Source organism: Gadus macrocephalus, chromosome 4 (genome assembly GCF_031168955.1).
Source record: "Gadus macrocephalus chromosome 4, ASM3116895v1".
Classification (NCBI taxonomy): domain Eukaryota; kingdom Metazoa; phylum Chordata; class Actinopteri; order Gadiformes; family Gadidae; genus Gadus; species Gadus macrocephalus.
In genome coordinates this window covers 17,170,911-17,190,071 of record NC_082385.1, presented here as the reverse complement: position 1 = coordinate 17,190,071, position 19,161 = coordinate 17,170,911, and the positions used below count along the sequence as shown (strand labels likewise).

Genomic DNA, 19,161 nt, shown 5'->3' with positions numbered 1-19,161 from the left:
GCCAATGAATGCCACTTGTGCTGTATACATGCGGCTGGGCCGGGGGGGAACGCACTCTTTCCATCAGTATTCAGCAATCGAAAAGAAAAAAGAAACAAAAAAAAAAAGATACTGGCTTGCAGTTATGAAAAGGTCAAAATGTGTTTGCACTCTAGTACACATTCGCTAGTCTGTATAATATTAGACTGTTTGTATATCCAGTACATCCTTCCTGATGCCGAACCTATGGAGTATGGAGGAGTGGTAAACCTCCTCGCCTGGAGCTCCTCACTCACCTTTTCCGATGACCAGGCCGCACTTGTCCGCCGGCACGGCGTAGGTGATCTCCTGCAGGTCGCTGGACGCCCCGGGGCCGCCACCGCCGTCACCACGACCGCGGCGGCTCATCAGGCCGCTGAAGCCATCGCGCTCCTGGAGACAGAGAAGAGGGAGGTGATGATGAGGAGAGTGAGGAGGGGATGGGGAGAGGAGAGGGAGACGATGGAGCAGGTGAGGGGGAGAGGAGTGGGAGATGGGGAGGGAGAGACGGGGGAGAGGAAACGGAGGTGAGGGGGAGAGGAGGGGAGAGCAGAGGAGAGGAGGGGAGACTGATGATGAGAGGGAGGGGAGAGGAGACGGAGATGGAGGTGATGGGGAGGCAGATAGCATGCAAACAAGCTAGCTACTGCTCATGTCCACAAAAAGACACGTGGCTACATTAAAACTAAGTTATGAAACCAACATGCCTTATTTTTTACAACACTTGTCAGATAGAGGTCTAATGCACATTGAAGGGAACACTGATCCAAGCACCCACACGGGTATCAATGGAGACGATCATTGAGTCAGCTTACGTAGGAATATAATGACAGAATCGTCTGACTTATAGAAATGATGGATGGATCGCTTCTATACTAGAGATCCTGCAACGAGGTGAACAGGAAAAGGTCAGTCAGCAACAGAAGCAAATAAATATTACATATAATCCCACTGGAGTCTGTTAATTAAATCAATTACCTTAAAAAAAAAAAAACAGAAATTAATAAAACATATTACAAGCATTGAAGTAAAATAGTTCTTGTTATAATCATCTTTGAATAAAAATACCAATGAAACAGCAATCTGTTGATCAGATCTGTGCTCCCACTACTACCATTATCATCAATGAACCTGTCCCCTCCCAGCATCTGCTTGGGATTTATTTGGGAGAGCCAGGCTCCTCTAGGAGCTCTCATCAATACTTTGAATGCAATCAGAACGATTCATTTAAACAACACTTTGTCTCATAACCCCCAACGATCCACTGCAGGTCTCAAAGTGGAATAGTCATTGCCATAGGGTTAGTTTATTTTTTTTATTATTATTATTTTTTATAATTCTTTTGGCATGATTTACAAACAGTTTAATCAATGTTGGATAACACACATTGGATAACACTATGAGCAATCAGAGAATACAAGGGGTGACGTATCGAGACCAACGTAGCTAACCAATAGATGAGACTCTTGCTGTATCCAGTCGGTAAAACAGCAACACTTTTGGGCCGCCTATTTTAGATACACCGATGCGATTGGTTAATGATCTGGGACAGGCAAATCGGGGAGTGAGTATATTGCTCGTTCCAAGAGTGACTCGCTGAGCAAATTCTAATTGTTCTCTCACGAGAACTTTGGATGTCCTAGAAAATCGGTGTTGTCGTATCGGTTATTGGCTAAGGCTGATGAAAAATTAAATCGTATCGGCCCTAAAAAATACATAAAGAGTCGATCCCTAATATATCGTCTCACTTTCTTCTGACAAATGTCCTTATTGTAAGTAGCTTTGGATAAAAGACATCTGCTAAACGCCCTAAATGTAAATTAATATGGCCTGTCAATTAAATGATTAAACAGGGAGTCGTTTGGAATCACCTTTCATTGTGCACCCATGTGCTTTAGAGCAGTGGTTCCCGAAGTTTGACTTTAGGGGTATCATAAAATTGTCATCAAGACATTTTGCGGACCACCTCATATGAAAACATAAATAAAGACCCACGCAGTAGTTGAGCAAATTATAAAATGCTAATGCTAATGTGTGTTTATTTATTACATAAAACAAGGGAAAACATGCTGGAATGCAGAATGCAACACTATTTTTGTTAACACAATAATGACAAATCAATCTATACCGTATATATTTTTTATAATTATCCATTCAACATTTTTCTTTTTTGTCTATTTCTAGATCAAATGTAGTAGCATCAGTGGGACTCGTACCACAGGTCGTAGACACTGCCTTAGAGCTAGGCGCTTGGTTTGGTAAATCGTTACCTGTGCTGTGTGTACCAGCTCGTGGATGAGGTGGATAGCTAGCTGGCATTGGTTTGGCTGGCCCGTCACCTGGGCCACGCGGTCCGTACTGACCCCGTCATCTGAAAGGGAGGGAGCGCACAGTGGTACCAATTAATGGCTAATTTCTAATAATTATACCTAAAAAAAACATAATAAAGTTAAAGTTCTACATTATAAAGTGCAATTTTAGCACTTACTGTTTTATACTGAGGGAGAGCAATGCAAGTATGCGTTTGGAAATGTTGCATTAAAAAAATGAAAGTGCTGTAGATAACATTTAAGAGCTTAAATATGAATTTAAATTGTAAGAAATGGCCCAGCCAACAGCAAGCAATAGTGAGTGCTGAGAATCTGATTCTAGTTGACCGTCTTTCTTGGTATGAGAGTGTTTAGATTCTAGTCTGGCCAGTCCGGGGGCATCTCCTCCTTGATTGGTTTGGGGAATCCCTTTTGGTGGCTAAACATTAGGAGGGAGGGGACATAATTTGTGTTGTAAATCTTTCCCTCTCTGTTAAACTAGAGGTTGACTGTTTAATTGATTGGCCGATTATTCGACACATATGTATTACAACCCAAACCCTAACTATGGTTATGGGCGGGTCTTGGCTCGATAGTTTCCGATGCAGCGCACCACTGTTCTGCATGGCGGCTCCACAAAGTCAAGGTGATGTCATTGTGTAGCTGAGAACATTTTTCTGATAGTTGTTGACCTGACCAGGAGTGGCGCAGCCATAAATGATGTCAGACTTGATGTTTTTCAATGTAGACTATTTTAGAGATTTTCTTTATCAGAAAGAAATGCTCCACTCCTTGAAAAAAGCTTCAAGGCATTATTCTGGCGATGGTTAGAAGACGTGGGCCAAACCTGGCGGCCCCAGGAAAAATGTTGGTCCAGCTGATTTCATAGTGAGGCCAAGTCATTTCGGAATAGTTGACTTCTCACAACAGTTGACTTCTCACAAAAGTTATCTCTCAAATATATAACACGACACATCAGCTCGTTCTTCACGATACAAAAGACATGCAAGAAAATAGTCCACCAGAGTCAGCTTTTACTTGATCACAAATTGGCATTTTCTTCCAAAATCCAGCCACGTAACCATCCAAAAATAAATCGCACACATTAGGATCCCGTCTCATTGTTAAAGTGGCCATTAACGATGAGATGGGACGCGCCCAACGAAGTAGTCCATCCTGACCAGTGATAAACCGCATCCGCAGAGTAGCGCATCCTTCATTGTAGACCAACGATGTCATGCATGAAATCACACTTCAGGATGTTCTTTAAATAATGATTACTTTAATGATTAATGCTGTGGCAAAGGGCCAATTCACTTTTTGAAGAGCAGCTGAATCACTGCTTCAGCTGGAATTCTATTACATATAAACTATTTTTTGGGCTGAGAGTTCTGAGAGGAATCCCACTTTTTGATCCTTTCTTGTAATGGTGTGTATAAATTGTCACACCCCCACACCCACACACCTTGTTTGAACTGGATCCTGACTCCTGTATCATTCTGTATCTTCTTGATCATTTCTCCATTCCGACCGATGATGATACCAACAGCAAATCTAGGAACCGCCACCTGCGCAACACACAAACAACATGTAGACTTTGAAACCTAGCCCAACGAGGTATAATGTATCCAATCTCTTCATTCCCTGGCCAAGCAGATAATTAGACCAACAAAAAAACACATCATATCCTCACATCAAGGCTGTTTCCCCCCAGTTTGGATCCAAACTCTGCCTTGCCGACCCTGAAGTCCCCCAGGTCTTTGTCCCGGATCAGCTTGGCCACCAGCTCCCGGGCTACCTGGGGAGGGGACAGACGGACATTAGCGTCATGCAGCAAGGGACAGACTGACATCAGCTCCCCCCGCTCCGTTTCATGTCCTCACAAACCGATCTGGTATATGCTTTTTGTGTCAGGTTGGAATGTAAAACTAGTCCCAGGTACTGGATCTCCATTCTATGAGTCAGATACCGGCCTAATGAAAGGAATGTTAAGAGTTCATCGTTTCTGATTGGCCGGTTGCTATGGAAGACCAGTTCACGCACTCGGCTGGCGGAGCTTAAAATACCAGGTGCATGACTCGCCACCAATCTTCGCACTGAACCTGCACATGGGCCTTCATGCAGCATCTTTGGTTGGTAAACGCAGAGTGACTATCAATTACATTTTAAGCTAACTAGTTGGGCTGCAAAGTTCTGGACGAACGCACTTGTTTGACCAAATCTTTATTAATTGGAGCATTGCTGGCGTTAATTTCATCAGTAAAAAAGCACTGCTGAATCCATGAATTTGAGGGGTGGTAGGGACATGGAGACCGATGTCTTCGTCTAAGTGGTGGGCTCAATTTGGTTAGAAATAACATTTATTATGAAGACAAATTATATTGAAGTATATGTAGTTTGTTTTAACTATAATAATAGTTAAAACTATTATTATAGTTTTAACTATAATTTTGGAAACTATAATAATTATTAGTCATTGAAAGTATGAAGGCATACCATCTAAAAGCATAAGAAATAGGTTATGTGATTGGTCATGTTGTCTGGGATTATCCGTCTACTTCCATGGTAAACGCTCGATAGGCTTTGAAGGTGAACACATCAGAATTGACGCGTAACGAATCACAGTGCCATCCGGTGAGACCCACTATATTAACACAGATCAAAACCTAAGCTCTACTGTCCGTAACAGATTCGGACTCTGTGGATCTGAAACAGACTGACGTTTTCAGAAACAGCTCTGGCATTAGTAAAATAGAGGCTATAAGAAGGAGGGGGGGGGGGTGCATGTATACACAAACCTGTACTTTGTAGGGGTCCCCAGTGATTCTCAGGGGCTTGTCTGCCCCAGTGGGCAAGGGGTCATTCTGAATCATGATCATCTGCACACCAGTCCGTTCCTGCAGGATGACGAGCAGACATTAGGACACAAGGGCCTAGAACCCACGGCCCTGGGCCAACATGAGGACAGGAGGCCCTAGGACACACGGCCCTGGATCAACATGAGGACAGGAGGCCCCAGGACACACGGCCCTGGAGAAACATGAGGACACAAGGGCCAAGAACCCACGGCCCTGGGCCAACATGAGGACAGGAGGCCCCAGGACACACGGCCCTGGAGAAACATGAGGACACAAGGGCCTTGGACCCACGGCCCTGGGCCAACATGAGGCCCTAGGACCCAGGGCCCTGGGCCAACATGAGGACAGGAGGCCCTAGGACCCAGGGCCCTGGGCCAACATGAGGACAGGAGGCCCCAGGACCCAGGGCCCTGGGCCAACATGAGGACAGGAGGCCCCAAGACCCAGGGCCCTGGGCCAACATGAGGACAGTAGGCCCTAGGACCCAGGGCCAACCTGAGGACAGGAGGCCCTAGGACCCAGGGCCCACCTGAGGACAGGAGGCCCTAGGACCCAAGGCCAACCTGAGGACAGGAGGCCCTAGGACCCAGGGCCAACCTGAGGACAGGAGGCCCTAGGACCCAGGGCCAACCTGAGGACAGGAGGCCCTAGGACCCAGGGCCAACCTGAGGACAGGAGGACATAGGACACACAGCCCTGTGTAGATTCTACAACAGTGTAGACTCTGCTTCATCAACATTAGGAACGAGGTTGAGGTACAACTATTGACTGCAACGTACATTTAGTGCTCATAGTTGGAATCAAATATTTCTACTTTCTTAATAACTTTTCCTTCCCTCATTTAAAATGTAGATTTAAAAAGCGCCCCACTTTTGAAGTATAGATTAAAAAAAGGATACAAATCCTTCAAATCCAGTTCCCCTCGTTCTCCATTGCTCCGCCAGGACAGCCAACACTTATGGAGAATGAAATATTCATTCATGGCTGATGTTAAAGCCATTTACTCGATTAGCACGGCGGCTCCATTCACTATTGCCCATGAATTATTCACAGATGGTATTACCGTCTTGGCATCCTACCTGCAGCTGTTTGATAGTGTCCCCTCCCTTGCCAATGACCAGGCCCACTTTGTTGGCCGGGATGAGGATCTGCTGGATGGAGCTGTTACCGTCCATGTCCGTGTGGAAGCCGGGCCCGTAGCGGCACTGCTCCACGATCTCGCTCAGGAGCCGCCTGGCCTGCCTGGGAGGGAGAGCCAGATTAACCCCTCTTCAGTTAGAGCAAACAGCACCGAGGCCTGGCTGTCTGCATTGGACATGACGAATGGATTACAGTGTTTACATTTATGCTAAATTACGTAATCCACACACGCACAACTTCATTATAAATCCAGGGACTATGACATCAGTAAATGAAAAACATTTAAATATATTAGCTTAAAAAATATTACAAAAAAAAGGACTGAGGTTTGCTTTTTCAACAATTAGCAATAGGAAGGCTGATTGCTTTCACAAACAAAAGCTAATGACCTGGGGCCGTATTCACAAAGGATCTTAGGGCTAAAAGTAGGTCCTAACTGGCGAATTTAGGAGTAACTCCTAAAAATAATGGGCGTGTCACTCTTAAATGTAGGACTCCTAACTTTTTTCACTAAGAGCAATTCACAAAGTATTTTAGGACTAAAAGTAGCACCTAAGTCTAGGAGAGCTTAAAAGTCCTCAAGAGGACTCCTATTCACAAAGAATCTTAAAATGCCTGCGAGACGAAATGTTAGGGTATTCAACTTATTGTGGAGTTAATGCGCAATGCAATAACATCCCCGACTAACAGGAATAATCCGATTAGTCCCGAAATAAAATGTTATAAAAATTATAAGTTATAAAAAAAAATATATAACTTTTAAAAAATTAAAATAATTGCGCCATCAAAAGACGAGGACGTGTTCGTCAATAGGAAGAAAGTGCATTCCATCAACACGCAGGTTGTTTTTGATGCAAATTTTAACATAGCCTACTGGACGTTGTTGCAAAGTGGCCTGGATCTTCAGCTACCCATGATTCGCGCATTTTAATGGTGAGCGGTCTGAGGCAGCTTTTTGAGATGTACCAGTTGGGTGTCACTTGCTGGGTGACAGTGACTAATATCCATGCAAGACGTGGCTCTAGACACCCTACCTCAATCCACAACCGGGAGCACAGTTAAAGTGTAACATGTAAGTGATTACGCAGATTACGCTTAGTCCTATGCGTAAAACACATCGTATTGGCTCTTTGTGAGCACACAAACATACACGAAATGTTGTGGAGAGAGGAATTGGGCAGATGAAACGTCGGTTGCATGTCCTCCACGGCGAAATACGCCTCACCCCAGAGAGGGCAAGCACAGTAATCACTGTATGTGCCATTCTACACAACCTCTGCAAGCGGAGGAACATTCCACAGCCAGACGATGATGATGATGATGATGGCGATCAACATTACAAGGAATTTGGCCGTGTGGAACCGAGTGGACAGGCATTTAGGGATCACTTTGAAAACACATTTTAGGTAAACACCTTGGCACAAATCAGTCAACACTTGGGTAGTTCGTAACATTTATTTTCTTTTAGATTTTACGTATTTTTATTGTTTGCTTTCTCTCTCTCTTGAACGTGCAGGCTACAACGTCATTATCGTGGTCTGCACAAAATTGTCATCATGCGTGTATTCTGCTAACTGCACTATAACTACTTAATAGGAATTCATTTCTAGCCTAGGCTATTTCCTTGTTTTTCGGTGATTCAGTGGGCTCGTCTGAACAACCAATCACCGAACTGACCGCTTCTAAACTCGTGCACGAGAATTGACGTAATCCATAGCAACGGCGCGTCACTCTTAGTTCACTCTTTGTGATTTATCCTTAGTAAGAGTAGGTCTCAGCGGCTTTGTGAATAACTTTTAAGAAAAAACTCCTACGTAAAATGTTTTAGCGCGAGTTAGGAGCACTCCTAGCGGTAAGATAAAATGCTTTGTGAATACGGCCCCTGGTAAAGAATAAAGAGGCTATTATCACTTCCAAACATGGCCAGAATAAATACTTGTATGTCAAATTCAAGAACAGTATGAGGAAATATACAATGAGGAAATATTGAAATTTAGTATTTCTTATCAGATTTTAGATTTTGAAGATTTTTAATATTCAACCATTATAAGACAAGAGATAAACTGTTTGTGCAAAAGATTAATGTATTGCATATAGACCGAGGTCTTCATTCAAAACGCATTTGAATAAACATGGTATGGTATAATAGTGGCAGAGCTTACTCAATGTTCTCCGGGGTTCCAGTCAGAGTGCAGGGTCTGTCCAACAAGCCTCCACTTTCTTTGAAAACACAGGTAATAAACTTGTGGTTAGACAATGGCCAGGGGGACCAGGGCCTCCACATCCACCTCATGAGGAGGTTCTGTGTAGCAGGGGAAGCACACAGTCCCTCTTCAGGGGTTAAGATGGGTACACTGGGGTTACAGCTGACGCTTTTCTACACAGTGCCAACCAAACGATAGAAACATCATTTTAATAAAACAATAAAAATATACAACATGATGGTTTTGTGCGCAACGAGAAAGAATACACTGATGGGCTTTGTATTTGTATTAATTTACTATCAATGTGTCCAGTTTAGAAATGATAAAGACATCATGGCCATTGGCCTACGGTCATTTAGATAGAACTGCATCTGCATATGGTTGCCATTCCGGAAACCAGCACAGCACTACCAAAATAATAATACAGACAAGAATTTTAGCTCCCAGAAACTGCTACAACTGGGTGACATCCTGGAACATAATAACTAGACTGTGTGAAGGATCAGAAGTACGGGCCAGCGGGCTGCATCTCACCTGGAGCGATCTGGATCTTACAACCAGACTCCAACTGGATTCTGGAGATCTGCTCTCCCCCTTTTCCTATGACTGAGAAGGGGAGGAGGGAGCAGGTCAAGATCCTGTTGGTGACTCAACACCATCACAGTGGAGAGATGCTACTTACTGAATCCCACCATCTTGTCAGGCACTTTGAAGTCTTCTGTTGTGATGGCCCTATGACAGACATGATCAAGACACTGTTTCGATAGGATTTCTGAGCAAGGACGTTTTCCAATGACTTAAAAAATGCAAATCAAGAATTTGAGCCTCAAACTAATTTAAACCCCTCATTATGCAATTCGTACGTAATCCGCAACGAGCAAAGCAACGTGGGCAATTTCCAAATGATCAATGAATCAAAATGAACAATGAAATCAGCGTGTGAAAGCCCATGGCATTGTAGGATACAGTCTTGAACTGCTTTAGAAACCCAGATTTAGACAACACTCTGAAGCACACGGTCACACGGATGTCAAATGATTCCAAACACACTTTTTCTACGGCAATAGCTGCCGTCTTACGAAGCAGCACAATATGAATTTCATTCGAGCTCACCTTTGATGCACCATGACGCCGAGCTGGTTACCTACTGAGAGGAGACATGGGAGGAAAACCAATTAGCACCGAGGAAAGGGAATTGCCAAGTCAGCTTTGCTAATCCAAATGCTATGCAGTGAACCAGGAGAATGGAGCCGGGGGAATGAGCTTGACGGAGGGGCAGGAGATGGGAACGGTCCAACACTGGGCGTGTGTGTTCCTGTCTGACCCCCAGCAGGTGGTCGGACCAGCGTAGAGACATCGGGCCTACCAGTGTTCGTCATTTTGATCCATCCAAAAAGATGGGTAGCGTTCGGGTCAGTTGTTGCTGGTGAATTGAATGTTTACAGCAGCACTAGCAGGGGTCCAGGGAACCCCCGCAGGGTGGCTCAGTGGATATCTACAGGTTCAAATCAATTGAGTGGCTCACCGACGCCTGGGCCCAGCATTGGGGTCAAAGCTGGGGAATGGACTAGCTATGAATATAGAAACAGATTTCCTGAGCTCACATCAACCATCAAGGTTTGTGGATCACACTTGATTGTAAAGCCATGGTTTTGCGAGGATGGAAATTACTAAGAAAAGACTATAATTTTGTTTATTTTTTGTATTGAAGTATAACCTTGAGGGTGATGAAACTAGGACAAAACAATGCGTGCTCAAAAGGATAACAGTGTACCATCGAAATCTTAACTAGCATCGACTACAATTTATCCAACCATGCATTCAGAGGAGCTCAAATAACATATAGTGACAGGATAAGAGCTGAATAAATGACTCGTTTGTTTGCACTTCAAGGGAAGACGAACAAATATGAATGTGAATTTGAGTAAACAAACAATTTGAACATGAATAAAATGAGTACAATAAATGTAAAAATTGCAAATAAAAAAAAATTAAATAAAGAAAATACGAGACAGCCAGTTTACTGAAAAAAATAAGCCCAATAATCTGAAGGTAATACTTTGTAGTCTTTAAAAATCATAAGTTCTGTATCTCCAGCATGTGAATATCCATTATAACACTGAGCGTTCCAAAACATTCAAGCTTCAAATACTTGAGCATGCTAAAACACCCAATCTGATGGTGTTCAGGAAGTTCTCATAGAATAACACTTACTACAGAGGAGAGCTAGCCTGCCACGTCCCAGAGCAGATCCAGTTTGATACTAAAAGGTTGAAGAACTAATATCTGCCTGATTTGAAATGGTTTGTTTGTCAACCGTCTAGAAGGGACATAAAGAAGAGGCTGGTGTCTCGGGAGGCTAAAGCAGGCTGTGTGTTATGTAATGGTGTTAGGCAGATGACAGCATCAGCACAGTGATTCCTCATGTAATAGTGACTAGCTAGCCACCAATGTTGATTGAAAGTTGCTATAGAATTATTGAATTCAATGATTTGGAACTCAAACAATACAACATTCAACCACAACATTCCAGCATTTAAAATGATTGCAAATAATGCAATGTGTAGTGATAAAATGGTTGAACAATTAATCCTTCAATGAGAATGAAAGTAATGACTGGCTGGGTTGGTGTAAGGACTGAAGGGTGGTGACGAAGTGGTTATAGATGCCTAGGAGAGCCCAAAGCAGCAGAGTGGCGCTATTTAGAGTATCTTGTTCCAACAGCACCAGGGATAAGTGTCGAGGCTTATGCTAATCACAAGGATCGTTTTGCACAGCAGTGGTGGTTTGGCCTGCTACTGTAAAGAACCGCTAGGAACAAGCAAGGCCCCACGTCCACTAGTTTGTTTTAAGAGGGGTTTGAAGCACATTAGCGATTTGAAAAATTACCACAGGTATTTTGTTTTCTTAAATTATATCAAAATTAATTCAGTAACTAATATTAGTTATTTGATGTTTGGATATTCATTTAAAGGTTGCATTAGGCGCCTCTAAATTAAATGTATTATTATTATTATTAGCGATGTTGGTTGACATCAATGTATTTGAACCAAGACCCCATACAAACAGCCAGCTCGCCCCTTCCTTCCGTGCTTTTTGCATCCAGTAAAAACCTTCATGAACGCAACGCAAAACCCCACAACACCCACCCCTTGTCGGTGATTGGTTGCATTACTATTTAATTTGGTTTTCAGTGGTTGGTAGTAAAATTTGTTTTTGTCTAGGAGCATAGGCTGCCTACAGTAGCACCGTTTTTTTGACGGCCTGCTTATGGGTCGGGCAGCTAGCGGATCGTGCGGAAAGATCAGCTGAATGTGCTAATTTATGCTTCGGCCTAGAATCACCGATATAACGTTTAAGAAGGCAACTATTATTTTTTAGCAAATGATTGAAATTCATTTTAAAACAATGCATGGGCGGTACCGCATGGATTAATGGACAAAAAAACAAATGTGTTTACATGGACACAAAATGCTTCTGAAGCGGTAAAATAGTCACTTTTTAATCAATATTCAAACATGGCGTGAAATATCCGTATTCAAATAGATAAACGAGTCGGTTTTAAAAGTGCCATGTTTTGTAGAGCATTTTTTACAGTCTACCGATTGTTTTTTATTTTAAAGGTCCCAAGACATGCTAGTTTATGTATTCTTTAATATAGGTATTAGTGGGCAACTAACACAGTATTCAAAGACGTTCCCGAAATTCAACCGTGGTGCAGAGTTACAGCCACTCCGAGCCAGTCGCACATTGAGCTTCCCCCAAATGCGCTGTTTTGGTGTCTGTAGCTATAATGCAAATGAGGAGGTGCGAGGCGGATCAAGGAGGAGGGTGGGGGTGTGGCCCTGAGCAGCTTGCAGCCACGGTACCATGCGCTCTGTTTAATGGTGAGGCGCACACAGCCTTTAGCCGTGTTCTGTAAATATTCTAGAACACACGGGAGTCCTGGAGCTCTATATCTAAATATTATCATATAGCCTACATAGATATCTATATCATATAATATATATTATCACGGCCAAAAGCTGTGTGAGCCGATATTATGAATCTCAAACTACCGCATTGGGTTCTCTGACGTTCCTGGTTCTTCCACGTCCACATCAATGTGAAGTAGACTGAACCGCGACAAGGAGGAGAAAGGGATTGTTGCCGGGCAGCGCTTAGGCACCTCAGATTCCGGCGGTGGTCCCTCAGCGGTGCTCAAGCGGGAGAAATTCGCCGCCAACAATCCCTTTCTGCTCCTTGTCGTGGTTCATGTTCTTGAGGGAGTCAAAGCCAAAGTTCCTTCCCCCCCCCCAATTCATTCTCAACCTTGGCCGAGATAACCCCCACTACGAGTCTCGTTGTAGAAATACCAGAGACGAGAGTCCGACGTGTTATGCCCCATAACCCGGGGATTCCACCGGACGCGTTACGGCAACGTTACGGCTGCGGCACGGAACGGCTGCGACTCTGCCCTGCTTGCATTTCCACCGGGCGCGTTACAGCAGCGCAACGTGCACTGCGAGCCAGCCGTATTCACGCGAGATCACGCGATAATCCTAAACCCTAATGTACTTAACTTCCACTCCCAAAACGTCTGCAATTAAATGCCACGCTTTGTCCTTCCGGCCATTGCCCTTATAAAAAGGATGATTTGGTACATAAATGACGTTGTGATAGGCTACATGAGCTGAGTATTGCGTTTTATTTTGAAAATTGACCGGATGCTCTATGGCTTTTACTTTTTCACTTCCTGCCCTGCTCGATCTGCTCTGTTGAAATTGACGCGGTTCAGCAACGGCTTGCGGCAAAAATAGAAATGCTACGGAATGATAGCGCTGCGGCACGGCGAGCCGCTCCTGGGACGTTGCCGAGACGTACCGCAGCCGCGCCCGGTGGAAATGGTCTCATTGATTAGAATGGAACCTATCTGCTGCGGTGACCGTGGCCAAGACGTGCCGCAGCCGTAACGTTGCCGTAACGCGTCCGGTGGAATCAGCCCTTAACACCGAAAGCAGAACGGTTATCCAAATAACAAGGAAGTGTACAACACTTGCGTTACAGTCCTGGAGCTCTATATCTAAATAATATCATATACTACATAGATATCTATATCATATAATACATATTATCACGGCCAAAAGCTGTGTACGCCTCCAGACGATATTATGAATCACAAACGACTTTGTCGGGTTCTGCGACGTCTCTGGTTCTTCCACTTTCACATCAATCTGAAGTAGACTGAACCGCGCGCTGCCTGCTGCCGGCTGCCCGCTGCCGGCTGCCCGCTGCCGGGCGATGGTGCCTCGCGGCAACCGGCAGCATGTCGCAGTTCATGTACTTCAGCGAGTCAAAGCCAAAGTTCCTTTCCCCCCCAATTCCTTCTCAACCATGGCTCAGATAACCCCCACTACCGTCTTGTTGTGGAAATACAAGAGACGTCAAAGAACCGACAAGAAACACTCATCTTCCTTACTTCCCTCTCTGAAAATCACTAATGTTTAATGGTATGGATTCAGCCCTATCTCCATGTTGGAAGTTTGTGGCCGGGGCACAGTGTACCCCTTACTCACATTTCTCCCCTTAGTTTCAACAAGTTCGAAGTAATAGGAATACCTCCGTTCCTAAAAGTTTGTGCTGGCTGCTTCTCGCTTGCCATGATTGCTCTTCATGCTACCAGCCTCTGCCACATACAGTGTGGAAGGAGAGCTTGTGACAGGACTAGTGAGAAAGCTTTAATGTGCACATGCTTGCACACTAATCCTTTCAAGGGCTCTCATTCCACACAAAATAGCAGACTGCCTGAGAAGGCAGTGTCGCCGTCAAATCTGTCCCTGGGAAAAGTAACGTTGCACCGAATTGAAAAAAGGAGCTACGTTTCGTTACAAAATTTTCAGCTTTATTTTTTACCCGAAAAAGTATTTACGTTACTTTGTGTCGCGTTGTCTACCGGTCACATCAAAATCGCTACAGTAGCGCCAATTCACACCGGTGTTCTCTATACACACACGTCTGTCAGAAGTGCTGATATTGGTCTACAACCAAACATGACTTTCTCAACCAAGAAATGTAAAATTTACAATAAAAACCGGCGGTTTAACCCTGCCTGGACTGAATATTTGTGTATTTTAGCACCAAATCCAAACCGATGTGTTTAATTTGATTATAATGTGCGGGGACACCACATTGTGAAGCACCAGACTTTCTGCTCAAACTTTCCCAATGGATCTCAGGAGAGGGCTGCAAAGGTGCAGAGTTTGAGTGCATCTTACAACTGGAGCAGTACTACTACGGTGCGGTAATGCACAGCCCAAGAGAGTACAGCAGCTACCCTTCGTGTTTCCTGGGTCTTGGCGAAGAAGAAAAAAAGGCCATTTACAGACTGCATGCTGGCTGTCGTGAATGACGTTATAAATGATGACCAAATAAAAAAAAAACAAGTGTGCCCTCTGCCATTAAAAATGTACCACCTCAAATATTCGCAGGACTGAAATTTGCTACAAATCTGTTGAAATGTCCTGAAGAAAGTTGATTTCATATTTATAGAAGTAGATGAGAACACAGATAAAACTGATACTGCACAATTATGCACATGTCAGTTTTTTTTACGGCAAATGCTTCCGAGAGGTGCTCGGCTTACAGTCGTCAGAATGAAGCACAACTGGTGAAATGGTCTGGATACGAGGGGTGAGAGCACATTGTGACGGACGGGACTCCATCCATGGCAGGAAGAGTAATGCCGCTTTTCCACTGCATGGTACCAGCTCGACACGACTCGACACGACTCGACTCAGCTCGCATTTTTTGCGTTTCCACCGCGGTACCATGGTATCTGGTACCTGAAGTGGCTGCTTTTTCTAGTACCTACTCGCTCTAGGTTCCAAGCGAGCTGAGCCGATGCTAAAAGGTGACGTCGGCAGACGGCCGGCGACTGATTGGCCAGAGAGTGTGACGAAGTCACGAGAGCGACATGGCAACCATGCTGGTAACATCCATAGCAGCGCCGCAGCCAACATGTTCCACTTCTCCAACTTCTTCAACATGCCAGCTAATAATAGTAATGCGATCGATGTCCTCCATTGTTGTTATGTGGGTTCTGTCCATGTGTGGGTTGCGTATGTGTTGTTTGCGTCGCGTACACAAATACGTCACGGCCCTTTCGCGCAGCCGACCCCGCCCACGTCCAGGAGGTACTATTTGCGGTGGAAAAGCACCCGTGCTGCTACCGTGTCGAGTCGTGTCGAGTCGTGTCGAGTCGAGTCACATGTGCGGTGGAAAAGCGGCATAAATGATTTGGCAGCACGTTGGTCAGCTGTTGCACCTCAGAAGATAGTGTTACACTGCATTGTGCATCAGACTGTTCTGCGCAAAAATACTAAGCGGAGAGCTCAAAACCACAACGGCAGTGTGATGGCTACAATTTATTTATTTGCTGCCTCCAACAACGCTTATTTCGCATACTGCCTTCAGTAACGTCTGCTGAGCCCCGCAAACTGATTTAGAACAGGGACGTCAGGTGGCCTTCCAAAGGCAGTGCACTGGAGCGTTTATGATCTCAGAGGAGATCACCACCTTTCTCCGCAGCACCAAGCAGAAAAATGCAGAAGCCCGCTTGAATCGCAGACTGGACGACCACTTCATGGCCGATGTCTGCTTTGCGAGCGATATATTCAAAGGCACCCGAGTAGCCGAAACGTAGGGCTACAAAGTCAAGAATAAACCATCTTTGAAATTGTGGAACAGATGAGTGTATTCCGAGTCACAGTGGACCTTTTTGCGACTGACCTGAGCACAGGCCGAATGCTGCATCTGCTCCCCTTATCGTGCTCAATATGTTTGGATCAACAAACACATGTGAATCAAGCTGTTCACACATGAACTCAATGAAAAGCAGCTCTTGATGCTCCCTGACTGACGCTACTCCACCAATCCCTTCAGATTACATTGATGTCTCATGGGCAAAAAGTAACCGCTCTCGTTTAGAAACAAATTGTCACTTCTCCCACTTAGAAACTCGGCAGGGTTACTACAGCCTAAATCCACATTATGTGGGATGTGTAACAAAGCCATCAGAAGTAGAATTGTATTAATCCGTGCCAAGTTACCATTAGCACTTGTTATGGGTTTATTCTTTTAAATGAACTTTGTGATGTGCCTGGGTATATTACCAAAATATTTATTTTAAATAAAAAAGGGTAACAAGTTATTGCTCACACTGTGCACCATTTTGTTCATGCAATGCGAGTTGTACCTATGTCAGACCAAATTTTTTAAAGTGATATATTGCTACTACCTCAGATTCTATTCAGTGAAGCTTTTTTATTGTTTTGTTTTTAATAGTTGTTTTTTTTGTATAAGTGCCCGTTACAGATGTTTCAAGGGAAGTGATGAATAAACATTACTAATTTTCAAGACATTCATTTGTGTTGGTTTAAGGTTTGTCATTACCTGCCTTTTACCAGGTGCTAAAAATGTCCTGCCCAGCAAAATTTCTTTGTTTGAAATCTGCCCCAACTGAATTTGTAATTTAATTGCCGTGATCTAGACCCTTGGCAGCCATAAGAGTGTGTACAAGTTCAGACGTTGGGGTGCAACAACGCTCATGAACTAAAGATCTATACTCAGTGTAGTTCTATGCCAGTGCATAAAATGCCAAAGTTTTCAACTGTGAATATACAACATTGAAGACCTGTTGCTCGGTTTGGTACAAGCATTCTGTATACCAACTAGGCCTGGAACGGGTAACAGTAGGAGGGACTGAATAGGTCAAATTGAGAGCCAGGCCATAAGCAATTATAGATATCGATACGTCGACTGATGTTCACCATATAGATAAAACAGCCTCACCACTAATGCGTCAGGCCACAGCAAGATCACATTAAAATCAATTTAAAAAACAAACTGTATGGGGAGGACCTGCCACTACGCAGAACTAGGTGGGAATTGCCAAAAAAATTGACGATTCGATAGTATTGTGATATTTGGGCATCGAATATTGCGATTTAGCTATAAAGCAAGTATTGCAATTCGATTCTTGATATATTGGGATTCATGTCCCCCTTATTATTCAATGGCATTACAAAAAAGAGGAAAAAAGACTGCTCAACTCACTTCAAATGTCACATTTAATTCTGTGAACAACATTATCGTCTACACATAAGTGCAAACACCTAGGAGGGTTGTCCTTGAACATTCAGTACACAGGATCTTAGTAATTATTAGGGTTGCACCGATTTGAAAATTTTGGCCGATACCCGATATTAATTCGGTCTGAAAATCATGCAAACTGAATTTTTGAATGTCTTCCTTCATTTTCAGAACGTATTTAACTTCCAAATAACAAGGTTACAGGGCTACCAATAAAACATAAGTAACCAACCTTTACCAACCAACCTATACTCTAGGTCATATAAACACGATGTCTGATTACAGTTTAATTAATTTTTCACAATTTACCAGCTCTCATTTTGAAGAATAATTACCGCGGGAATCGCGACGGTCTATAATTTCAACATAAAGTGTACATATTTGTAATTCGAAATTCGTCCCAGCCTTTATACCACAGATATTATAGGGTCTATAGCATATAACCGCGTTTTCAGATTCCAGTTTAATGTAACAGTAAGCTGACAACATCGCTAATTAACACCGCAACCACACGGAAATAACGATGGCAACTGGTCAAACAAATTTTCTTTTTGCGATCATTCTGCGCGCGCATCCGCCGTGTTGATAAATAATCCCCCTTTACACATGGCCAAATCCCCCTCCCCCTCCCTCTATCGGTTGTGGATATCGGCCCAATTTTACTCATTGGACCGATGCCGGTTAAAAAATGACGAACATCGGCCGATATCGATATTAATGCCGATATAGGGTACATCTCTAGTAATTATACTCTGAATAAGAGACATCTCACATGAATGCTGAGCTCCAAGCACATAACTTAAAATGATTTGAATACAATAGAGTAACATAAAGCAGACATAATAGAGTAACATAAACCGGAGAATAATAAGAGTAACTTAGAGTTTCAATCAAATTGAGAAAAATAAACAAATGTGTACTGCTAGAGTCCTGTCCTGTTGGCTGCAAGGTCATTAACCAAATTGTTAAATGCAATTGGGAATAGTTTTTTTTTTGCGCTACTGCATCGATAGTCGCCTGCTCAAAATGTCAGGACAGAATCAATTTTCCCCCTGAATGTTTTCCACTGAATTACAGATCAAACAAATTTCCTGGCGGTAAAGGTAGAAGGTACGCAGAGCTCATTAGATCATCTACCGTGATGGACAACAGGACTTGAAACAATAAATAACCATGATTTATCACAGAGGGATGTGTCTACCAATATCTCAAAGTCCGCTAATAAACGGTCTGAGGAGGAGTCAGGATAGTAGGGGTGTGCTCTGAATCTCACGTCACGGCTCCTTCTCATGTTGTGAAAGATAGTTTATACTTCCTCTTAGTCTGAACGCTGTGGCATCCACTTTGGTCACCCTACGTAGATTGGCTACGTAGCCAGAGGTGGCAAGTTAGCAACATTGCAAGTGTTGTTTCTTTGCAATATTTCTGGCGATATCAAGTCATCATTTACTTGTTCAAATAAATTAATTAATTAGAAATACTCGATTTATGAGAACATTATTT

General features: G+C 43.6%; 1 protein-coding gene across 3 annotated transcripts in view; it reads right to left on the bottom strand.

Moving 5' to 3' along the window:
- LOC132456266 (far upstream element-binding protein 3-like) overlaps positions 1-19,161 on the bottom strand; it is a 32,150-nt gene that overhangs the window by 7,031 nt on the left and 5,958 nt on the right. For 2 of the 3 annotated variants that reach the window (XM_060050604.1, XM_060050602.1), the window contains exons 3-12: positions 9,643-9,676; positions 9,212-9,261; positions 9,064-9,135; positions 8,488-8,545; positions 6,265-6,427; positions 5,126-5,224; positions 4,021-4,125; positions 3,793-3,895; positions 2,289-2,389; positions 276-411 (exon numbers count right to left, since the gene is read on the bottom strand). In XM_060050604.1, coding sequence (XP_059906587.1) covers positions 276-411; positions 2,289-2,389; positions 3,793-3,895; positions 4,021-4,125; positions 5,126-5,224; positions 6,265-6,427; positions 8,488-8,545; positions 9,064-9,135; positions 9,212-9,261; positions 9,643-9,676 — 921 coding nt within the window. The remainder of the gene's footprint in view (positions 1-275; positions 412-2,288; positions 2,390-3,792; positions 3,896-4,020; positions 4,126-5,125; positions 5,225-6,264; positions 6,428-8,487; positions 8,546-9,063; positions 9,136-9,211; positions 9,262-9,642; positions 9,677-19,161) is intronic. The other variant, XM_060050603.1, reaches the window with a different exon arrangement.